The sequence below is a fragment of the Halictus rubicundus genome, chromosome 11 (genome assembly GCF_050948215.1).
Source record: "Halictus rubicundus isolate RS-2024b chromosome 11, iyHalRubi1_principal, whole genome shotgun sequence".
Classification (NCBI taxonomy): domain Eukaryota; kingdom Metazoa; phylum Arthropoda; class Insecta; order Hymenoptera; family Halictidae; genus Halictus; species Halictus rubicundus.
The window spans coordinates 9,653,668-9,664,325 of NC_135159.1; the positions used below are offsets into that span (position 1 = coordinate 9,653,668).

Here is a 10,658-nt window from a genome sequence, read left to right on the forward strand (position 1 = left end):
CTACATACACAGAACAATATTATTAAAAATTGTAAAAAAGAATGATTAAAAAGATACCATTGTTATTCGAGACATATAATATTAATGTCAAGAATTGTTTGTTAGCGAGATATTAGGAGAGTTATATTCACAAGAAATAAATATATAATATTATTAATGAAGACTTGAAGATGTAAATATAAGTAACAATATTTCCTTTAGGTATTACAGTTGCAAAACGAACTATCCGGTTAATCTTTAAACGCACCGATCACTTTTTATACCGTGTCGCCATTTGAGATCGCTCGTTGAAAGTACGATTGCCTAATATAGTGGTTTGCAATTAAAGTAGGAAACATAAACATCTGTCCCCGTGTACACCGCAATTTTTCTAATTGCTTCATTCGTTCTCCATTGCGAATGCAAGTGCATCACGCGCGTCAGGGTTGCCTCATTTCTTTCTGGAATCAGAATGGCACACAAAAAGTTCGAAATACATGGTTCTCTCAAAAAGTTCATTCAAAGTATTTCAAAGTAAAACCGTCGAGAAATGGCAACAAAAATACCATCGTTACATTTTTAATCAGTTTTAATAAATTATGTTTTAATAAATTATGATAAAAATTTAAGAATATGTACATATATATTTTCATCTTTTCAAAATTGTTAAACAAAGAAATAAATTTCTGTGTATTCCTATTGTCTTGTTTGTTGGAACCGATGCAGAAAACTTATTTTGCATACAAATTCAGTCTAATGAAAATGAATTTTATCTCATTTATTATAAGAGAACGAAATATTGTATTTCAATTGCCATTTTTGTTGTAACAAATAAAAATAATTGCGAACTGCCATGTGCTGGAGAACCGCTGACTGAAATGTTCGTGTGTTAGTGAAGAATTTACACTGGCACTCCCTTGCAGCTCGAGCTGCAACTTATTGTGCAATGACAATCTGGTGCACGCATGCGCGATAGATCTTCAAGTTGAAGATCCTCCTGTCTGAAACAATGATATTCTATATAGTAAAATTCAGCAAATTTTCAATTCTAGACTAGAATTATTCAAAATCTAGATTTCTAAAAAGATCTTGAATGTTCTGCAATAATTTTGACTGTTTCAGTTTAATTATGAGTTGCGAGCAATATTATTTCAATTCTATTTGCAGATGGTTATCCTTTGTTGCTTCGTGGATGTTAGCATCGCTGGAGTTCTCCAAAAGTAAGATTGCAGTTTAAAAAATACCTATACCTACGAAATGCATAAAATTATAAATAATCTCCGAGTCGTTTGCATTTATAGCATTTTCTTAAAAGCCATCGCAAATAAATATTTGGAAAACTGCAGTAGAAATTCGCATCTCAGAAATTGAATTTGGAAAATGACTTTCTCCAGTAAAGAAGACTTGATATTTCGATAACAATAATTTACAATTGCTTTTTAACAATTTCAACTATTTTAAAAATAAAATCAATATAACAACTCAATCATATTATTTTATAGTTAAAGCCAAACCCGTTTATTTTAATTATCCATATTTTAACTCCAGCAGGTTTCCCTGCACTCCAATCGATGCACTTCCGGTGGAAGGAGCTGCAGTTCCTGTAGCCTGCACTCTTCAAACCGGAAATAAGGCTCCATTACCAACATACGTAAAAGTAGCCACACCAATTTCATACAGACTATTGCCAAAATCATCATCGTTGGTCTACATCGCACCCGCCATCTTTAAAACAGCTTCCGCAGTCGTCGCGAGGGACACGAAGACTGAAAAAGAAGCTGAGCACACGGTAATTTGCGTTGAACATTTTTTTAAAACATTATAGAATACTGTAATAATATTTTTTTTACTGTTCCACACGTTGTTTATTCATCTTCGATTCAATAGAGTGGATTCCTCGAGCTTGCAGCTCCGCCATCTTGAATTCTAGTTTCTTTCAAATGATGCTGATAATTTTTATTTTGCAAAAAAATACTTTTTGTACTGCAATATTATTTTGCAATAATTTTCTACTTTTTTTGCAGGCTTACCCGAAGTATTCATTTAATTATGGCGTCCTGGATGGATATACTGGTGATTCAAAATCTGCGTGGGAGGAAAGAGACGGCGATACTGTGAAAGGTGAATATTCGGTGGTCGAAGCAGATGGATCAATTAGGACAGTGACTTACACAGCGGACAACCATAATGGATTTAATGCTGTGGTCACAAGAAACGAGCCACCGAAAAATTTGAAACCGGAAACCAACTTAAAAGCGTTCCTTCCAGCTACTTTTCTTCCTCGTCCTCATTAAATTAATTAAAAGACATTAAGTTATCCTCTGAACAAAAAATATTCTTATAGCAATATGTACTGTTTCTCTTCGGTATACCACTAAAAAAATTAGAGGATCACGTTAAGGCTCGAAAAAATCCACAAATGCATCAATACTTCAAAATATCAGTATAGAAGTTTGTTCGATAATTTTCAATTATTTTTATAACTTATCTTTTAGTTATTTATTAATTTAACAGCAGAAACACATTGTGATATAATATAAAAATGAAATAACGCGAAACAGTGTGCGCAGTAAGTGAATAACAAAGTATATTCCTTTCCTTTTTGTCAGCTTTAATATCTTTTCTGTTTAGTTACAATAATTTTGTTAGTTGAAAAGAGTAGTGGGAGAGCGGACAGGGTTAACAAATGCATAGATTTAGTTTATGTATTAACGTAGAAATATTATATTCTTCAGTACATAGGATATCTCTCATTTTCTCGTAACGTGATTCCCTAATTGTTTTAGGCAGTATGTAGTCTCTGTTAGGTGAGCTTAGTTGTTCGTTTATGTTTAATTCTTTCTGCAACATTATTGAACATTATTTTAGGCGATTTACAATTGTAAAGGAAATTAATTGTCTCGCCAGAACCGCCGCCATTGCGTTCCGTTCTGCCTGCCGTCTTGTTTTACAAAAACCTTCGGACATTATTTTTATACAGTCGTAAGGTGACCATTCGAAATAAATCATCGTTGATTCAAGCCAGGATGTTTTTTTTGAGTCTCCGTAATGTTAAACAATTATGAACAATTGATTTTTGATAACGTCGCAACTGAAAAATAATTACAAAGAAAGTCAGTGATTCAGTGACAAATATCAACGTTCGATTGCTTCCGAATAATTTATTTATAACACTATAAACACTCGAGTACGCCGGTTACAAAAAAATATTTTTTCGAATTTTTCATAGGTCTTTTCTTAAAATTTTCGATCGTTCAGCTTCGAACAGTCGTGTAAAAAAACTTACATAATATTACATAACACTCGGGACACGACAATTAGGCAGAGACTTATTTAAAAAGATCCTAAAAACGTTTTAAAATCGAACGATTTTAATAGTTCAGATTACAAAGGAATGCTGGAACTCTATTACGTTACTTCTTCTTTGTGCAATCAAACTTTTCATCTTAATCGTACACTACAACTACAATTCCGTTACTGTATTTGTATGTGTATGTGTGTTACAAAATAATCGATGTAACGTAAATAGAAAAAAAAAGAAGATTAAAATCTCTTGTACTAACGCCTGCTATTCACAAACCGTTCGAGAACAGGCTGTCTATTACAAAGAAAGGATAAAAAAGTAATACAAGAGGGACGAATTTTAAAAAATATCGGGACTCTACCTCCACTAGTTTCAATCTTAAACCTAACAAATACTGTTCGTCTGACTATAAAACCAAAGAAAAGCCTTCATCTTTCATTTTGATTTCCATTGTCCACAATTCCAATTCAATTTCACACTGTGCCACAACCGCTGCACTATGAACAATCTCCACTTCGTAGCTGAGACCAGAAAAATAACTTTAATGAAGACCGAAGGCTCTGTGTCCAGCAAAGAAATCAAAAACTATAAATCACGTTACTGCGAATATCACTGTTCAACGCTTGTTCATCATTCGTTGAATATCACTGTTCTTGTTCATCCACTATAAACTCTCGTCTATCTACACTAACAAATTGTTTTCTTCGAAGCTTCAGACGAAGATAAAATATTTGTACAAAATTATTGATATTCCCTGCGAATCAATTTATATTTGAACAAAAGTATTGACAGTGTTAAAACTAGTAAATCGGGTTAACTTCTTCCAGACTTCCCTATGTTTACGTCGGACTATATTAAGTATAAAATATTTAATAAATTAATTCACAATTTAACTAAATCAAGAAATTAAAAATTAGCTGTGTCAATACTTTTGTTCGCAAGTTACAGAAGGTTTTACACTGTTTTGCTGGATACAGAAGCCAAAGATCCCCGAGTTCCTCCACTTCCGGTTCACCGACCGTAAATTTCACACCTAACTTCTTAACTCTATCCAAGCGCCAGCAGGCCACGGTTCGGTACAAGTTCAACGTTCGTGGTGCATTTATTATAAAATAGAGTGTGATTTCGGTACATCGATAAAACCGCGTGAGCAAAATGAAACTGTGATTCGTAGGAGTAGATGTTCGTTCGGTTCGTCCCGGACTGTCCCAGGACCATAGAGAAGAGACGGCGGCACTGCGGGGTTCTACCTATTCCTGGACCGTTTATTGCTATTCTTTTTCGCGCTGTTCGCAGCCTTGCTTTTCGCCGCTTCCTTTCCAGTGTTCTCCTTCAATGAGGCGTGCTCCAGGCTGCCGTTGCTCGCATGGCCATTCGCGAACTGACCTGACATCTCGTTCGAGGACGACAGTGATCCATTCTGGTTATACTGTCCGGTCAGAGAGTGGTTCTTCCCCGAGGATTCCTTGTTCCCGTTGCTGGTAGCAGTGTTCCCAGTTGTCCCGTGAGAATTCACCAGGCTGCAATTGTCCTCGCTGCCACTGTTTCCGATCTGGGACTCCGATTCGCTGTACCGGTCAACTGCAAGCAGGTTCAACATGGGAGAATCGGGATCCTCGGGCGGCTCGAGACTCGAGGCTCGGTTTCAAGGAAACACCGCTTTTCCAAAGGCTGTTCACGACAGCAACTTGCAATCTCACTACCGGTTTGTGGGTCTCTGAGGATCCAGAACTGTTTCGATGTTGCTCTGACCCCATCAAACAGATACAGTAATGCAAAAGACTATGTAAAGATAACTTGGATGCCTCCAAGAATTTATAATACTTGAGTATAGCAATTAACCCTTTGACCATGTGCAGCACTTATGGATGCTCAACGAGAAGTGGTCTCGTTAAGTGAACAACACGTAAAAGTAATTTTGATCCTTAGCACTCCACTACCTCCACTATGGAGACAAGTGATGGTACTTGATAAATGATCGGAGTGCTAAGGGTTAAGGCGATGTATAATATCAGTACTGCAACTAAACATGCTTTAAATAAGAGATCCATTGAAAATGTAAATTGATTTAAAGTTCAGAGTCACTATAGAGAAATATATTGATCACCTAATCCTCTCCAACACTTTCACACATACAGGAAAAGCAAACTGTTTTCTACTGATATACAGCAAAGCAATACAGAAGAAGATTTTAAACTAAAGAACAATACGTGATAGAACTACGGAAAAGACAAGAAATGGATTTGAAATTTATTTCTAATTACGATGCAGAAAAAAAGATGAAGGAAATCAATTATAGACTAGAAACATATAGAAGGGAAATCGATTTGTAGAGTTCTACCTGAAGGCTACAAAAGAAAAGACGTGAATGAATCAGATTGATTGAAAAAAAAAATAGATAGGGAATAAATAAAAATTTATTTATAACTTAAATACAGAAGAAAATAAAAGTTGCATAGTCAAATTCAAAGTAAAGATACGAAACAATCCGTCAAACGTTTAATTCATTAATTGTACCTATCTAAGTTGCATAACAATCCAATTTTATTACTATTCTCTTGTTTATGGAAGACAGTATGGTCGATACATTAAAAAGAAAAAGAAGTACAATCAAGGATAAACTTAACAACTAAAAAGAACTGATCTCAAGGAGAGGATAAAAAGAAAAGTTGGGAGGGATGGTAGGATGAAAAATATAGTTGTACTCTTTTGTGTCGCATGAAAAAATTAACTATCTCAGGAATATCCATTGAGGTCCTTACTTTTTTCCTGGGTATTTTCCACGAGTCCGCTAACCGCCTGCAAAAATACAATCTTCATGATTTATATAAATTGTGTTTACTTTCACTATTTACAGAATAGCGCTCTATTAAAAAATAAAATGCACTTTTATTTCAAATATATTAATTTCGTTCGAAAGTAAAATTGTATTTTGTATATTTTCAATGTTTTATATTTTTTGCTCTGTTTTTCGTTTCCCAAACATGCAAACATGCAATAAAGCATATTCTGATTTAATTGTTTCAATATTTATAATCAATCACATATATTTTCTTATGTTAATTAGCCTCATGCAATTATCTACAAAACATTATTTTTCACTGTGTTTCTAGAGCTACTATTAAATTCCTGTAACAAAATTATAAAAAAATATTTAGTGCAAAACTTGTTATAGGTTATTATTTAAATAAATAAATAAATATCATTTAAATAAAAAGGCCTGTAAATTCATTCTAAATAATTCCTGCGATATTATGTTTTAATACTTTCATTCATGTATTTATCATGATTGTTAATATTCTTCATTATTTTTCGGATCTCTTAAGAGGCATTAAAAATGTTGGAATGTTTATTCGATTAAAGAACATTCCAAAATAGAACGTTAATACTCACAGCCATGGAGGTGATAGAAGATTTTGAGAAAAGCCTTTCGGCTTCTTTGAACTTCCTGTTACGCTTGTCTGCCTTACTGTTAGTGTTTTTATTGCTGGCTAAATACCTGTCCCATCCACGTATTATGTTGCCATATAATTGCGTATCTTCCAAATAGCTACCCTCGAATGCATAGATTTGACGTTCTAAGTTGGCAAGAGTATCCTATAATATTAAAAGTTGTTTTACTCTTTTGATTACACTCATTCGACAAAATTAAATCAATATACCTGTAAACATTATTTCGTTTCATATATTTCTGAATGAAGAAATTCTCAAAACATTGGTACTTAATATAGTCATCGAGCAGAAACTGTTTATATCTCGAATTATATAATTATTTTATTCGTAAAATTATATTTTGTACAAAATAATTTTGCAGTTATATAGCATTTAGTATAATTTATCATTTTTAAATGTAAAAATAAAGTTAATTGAATTTTCTGGACCAATATCAATGACCAAAACAAACCAACAAGGTTATAAAATATCCTGAAATATTAATGAATGTTTATAAACATATATCGCATTCCAATTTGAAAATCTTTTATTGCCACTGACTTGATAAGTAACAGGTTGAAGAATCGAGGTCAATATTAAAAAGAGACTAATAAGAAAAACATTGCTAGAAGGTTATGTTAATATAACCTCAAACATTCTAGGACGATAGAAAGTGCGCGAAGAATTTTTAATTCGTAGTTCGAACAAATGATAATTGGGAATAATTGTTAACAGTTCGTGAGAGTTGTGAAAATATTTATCGAAATGGAGATATAGTTTACTTGAAACCAGGAGAATTAAAAAAACAGACCAATTTGACAGTTTGGAAATACTCACGGCTATTTCTGCTTTTCGTTTCACTAATTCCGCAAGTTCCGCCCGTAAATCGACGGAGGACTTCGTCGACATTGTTTATTTAAATATATTTCTATAACACTAACAAGAACTTGTACTGTTTTGCTGAAAAATTGCTTTCTTTTCGTTCAAGAGACACCAGACTCCGTTTTACAATGAAAACTGTCCAGAGTGGTCTGAAGTTAGCACTGTCTGAAATCAGACACTTCAAATGAACGATATTCAAATTAAGAAAACCAAGAAGAAATAATTTTGTTATTGTATTAACTGTGAACATTATTGTACAAGAATTATATACACTTATATAACTAAATAAAGTATCTTTTAGGCTCAATACTATAAAAGTTTCAATAACATATATGTACATATACTGAAAATATACTGGAATTTCAACAATTATCTTCTGCCATGTTTAATAGATTGGTGGTGCCATCTTGCCATACTTGAAGAAAGTATTGCCCCTAATGGTATGCAACCTGCAAATCTTCCTTGTTAAAAATGCTCATTTAGACAAGCCCCTAAATATAAAGACACAAACAAAGGATTATTATATATAATTTGTATTAATTTAGTAACTTAACACAATTGAAGAAATTGTTACGTTTGACTGTATATTTTTATAAACTCACGAGAGCCTTCACCATTATCAACATCCGCTAGCATAACCGTCCAGCGATAATACAATGATAGCTAATTAACAGGAAGCATTGTGACTTCAATAATAACAATGTAATCGCAAAAAAGGAATGTTGCAACAATTGATAGTTAAATAATCGTTGCACGTACGTTAGAAGTCCAACTAATTTCCAATTTCACATTAATTTCATTTTCTATCGCAAGATTAATAATTAATCAACTTCATTCAAATATTAAATATAAAAATTGTTAACAAATAAAACGATAACAAGCTTATCAAAAAATTTATATCGAATTTGTCAAACATAGTGGATCATCCAACGATGCATTCAAGACAATATGTAATATTAATTATTTTGAATTGTAATAGACTTCATTGTTTAACATTTACTGTTTTAATATGGTATTTTTTCATAATTAATTATAAGTAAGATGAAATTTCTTTGTCTGTTTTAAACATTGATTGAATAAGATTGAAAGTTTATCTACATCGTTTATTTTACAAGATAGAATAATAACAAAAATTTCATAAATAAAGCAGAATTTTTTTATCTTTTTAAATATGGACCAAACAGATTCGAAATTTACCAATTTACCAAAATCAGCCATGAACCGTTCATACGTTATAAAATAATAGTCAAAATGGAAAATTGGCGAATCGATTTCCGGTCGTTCCGCGAATATTTAAATAGGTCGACATAGCAAACGTTACTGCACTAAATTGCAAATTTCACTGTTAGGTGTCCTCGAGTTTTTCACCGACGCTCAGTTTTTCCTTCGTCCAGGGTCGCATTCAAGAAAAAGAGGGAGAGAGAGAGAGAGAGAGAGAGAGAGAGAGAGAAAGAGAGAGAAAGTGTGCAATTTCTCCCCTCCTGAAGGAAATAGACGTCTTTGTAACCCTTCGCGGCGATATATGAAAGAACACGTGTCACCAGTCATTCAGTCTTTCCACGGAGATCATTATTGTTTATACGTTTCTCGCTGAAAAATAGATTTATCGCGTCCAACTATAGCATAGAGGCTGGTAGAAAAGCAATGAGTTGTCAAAATGGCGGCGAACTGTCTGATAAAGAAACTAATCATGTGAGTTTCATATAAGTGTTTCAATTTTTTAAATAATAAGATAACAATAACTATTATTTTTTATATAATATAATTTTGTCTTCAATAATTTACTATGTTACTCAGCTTCAAATACCAATTTGAAATTGCAATAAATTTACTATTCTTAACGCATTAAAAATTGTTTTAGAAGAACAATAATCATTTGAACATGCAGCTACATAGAAAAAAATGTTTAATAGTTTATAGTAATAGGACAATTTTCCTTTCACGAAGTTTGAAGTACTATGTCAACGAAATGAATTATTTTTGTTTAAATTGTAGAATATTGTTTTACACGCGGGTTTAGCTCTCTTTCCTTAATAACAATTTCAACTTAAATAAAATTTCCATTAGAGTAGTTTCTAATGAAAAATTCCGCTAATTAACCAAATAGTAGTACTATATTAAAAAAAAAAACAGAAATTAAATCGGAACATACATGTTTCATAGTTATAATTAAGTACAGTCGTTTCTTGGCCGACTTTCTTCGCAAAAATACGCTCCTTGCGTTCTCGTGAAACTAGATCACGGATTTTATTGTTAGTTTACCGCGTTTCCATTTTTTTGTCTCCTTTAACTAACAAGAAAAACCTAAAAGTGCAACACACGCAGGCTTATTAATTAGGTTGCACAACTCCGAAATATTTTCTTCGAGAAAATGTAAAGAAAATTATTTCCAAAATATTTACTCTCCTGTGAAGAGATTTTTAAGACAATAAAAGATACTTTAAAAATAAGAAATACTTATTTATAAAGATACCTAAATATGTTACTCCTGTTCTTCATTTAATATATTATTATTTCGATTCAATTTACAAAGAATGAATATATGAATATACACACATATTTGTCAAATATATAAATGCAATATGACTGTTCTTTTTTATTTAATTAGAATATTGACTTGTCAAATTTAAGAGGTTGGACTATAAAAATTGTTGTAGAACTTACGAAATGGCTGACCGTCAAAGATGCACGTCTGTACACTGGGTTGCGTACCATCAGGCGTCGTCATGATCCTGTTTTAAGAGAAATAATTGTCAATATAATAAAAATGCCAAAATAATTACACTTTGAATCATGTTTACTTGTTTAATCTATGATATAGTGGAACAACGATTATTTGAACTAATCAGTGGTTAGGCTCTAATAACCGAGGTTCTACTTAATCGTGAATTGCACAAGCATCTGTGTACCAAGCTGGGTCATGTTTGTACTCATTTTAATCAGGAGAATGTGGTGAATATAAGTTTCATAAAGAAGCGATTCAAAATAAAAAAATAAGTTATGTCACTGAATTAGTATCGTCTCACCGATCGCGCAGATGAATTTGTCACAGATATTGTGC

General features: G+C 32.6%; 2 protein-coding genes and 1 long non-coding RNA gene across 3 annotated transcripts; 1 reads left to right on the forward strand and 2 right to left on the reverse strand.

Moving 5' to 3' along the window:
- Window position 1: 1 nt before the first annotated feature.
- Window positions 2-1,584, reverse strand: LOC143358538 (uncharacterized). Its single transcript, XR_013082963.1, has 3 exons — window positions 1,494-1,584; window positions 832-980; window positions 2-440 (listed from the first exon to the last, which is right to left on the reverse strand). It is a non-coding gene; the product is annotated as an uncharacterized LOC143358538 (long non-coding RNA).
- On the forward strand, window positions 929-2,392 carry LOC143358536 (larval cuticle protein A3A). The gene is made up of 3 exons (XM_076795716.1): window positions 929-1,199; window positions 1,528-1,768; window positions 2,004-2,392. The coding sequence occupies exons 1-3, from the start codon at window positions 1,147-1,149 to the stop codon at window positions 2,271-2,273; spliced, it is 564 nt and encodes a 187-aa protein (XP_076651831.1). The 5' UTR covers window positions 929-1,146; the 3' UTR covers window positions 2,274-2,392.
- A 1,799-nt stretch (window positions 2,393-4,191) lies between these two features.
- Eaf6 (chromatin modification-related protein EAF6/MEAF6) lies at window positions 4,192-7,764 on the reverse strand. The gene is made up of 4 exons (XM_076795714.1): window positions 7,553-7,764; window positions 6,677-6,880; window positions 6,046-6,082; window positions 4,192-4,864 (listed from the first exon to the last, which is right to left on the reverse strand). The coding sequence occupies exons 1-4, from the start codon at window positions 7,622-7,624 to the stop codon at window positions 4,530-4,532; spliced, it is 648 nt and encodes a 215-aa protein (XP_076651829.1). The 5' UTR covers window positions 7,625-7,764; the 3' UTR covers window positions 4,192-4,529.
- Window positions 7,765-10,658: the final 2,894 nt, after the last annotated feature.

Excerpts from the sequence above, each read along its gene's own strand:
- Eaf6 (XM_076795714.1), bottom strand. The coding sequence starts at position 7,624 with ATGTCGACGAAGTCCTCCGTCGATTTACGGGCGGAACTTGCGGAATTA. Across the intron at positions 6,083-6,676 it reads CTTCTATCACCTCCATGGCT|GCGGTTAGCGGACTCGTGGA; the intron begins GTGAGTATTAAC and ends GTATTTTTGCAG. Across the intron at positions 4,865-6,045 it reads GGAAAATACCCAGGAAAAAA|TTGACCGGTACAGCGAATCG; the intron begins GTAAGGACCTCA and ends ACCTGCTTGCAG.
- LOC143358536 (XM_076795716.1), top strand. The coding sequence starts at position 1,147 with ATGGTTATCCTTTGTTGCTTCGTGGATGTTAGCATCGCTGGAGTTCTC. Across the intron at positions 1,200-1,527 it reads ATCGCTGGAGTTCTCCAAAA|CAGGTTTCCCTGCACTCCAA; the intron begins GTAAGATTGCAG and ends TTTTAACTCCAG. Across the intron at positions 1,769-2,003 it reads AAAAAGAAGCTGAGCACACG|GCTTACCCGAAGTATTCATT; the intron begins GTAATTTGCGTT and ends CTTTTTTTGCAG.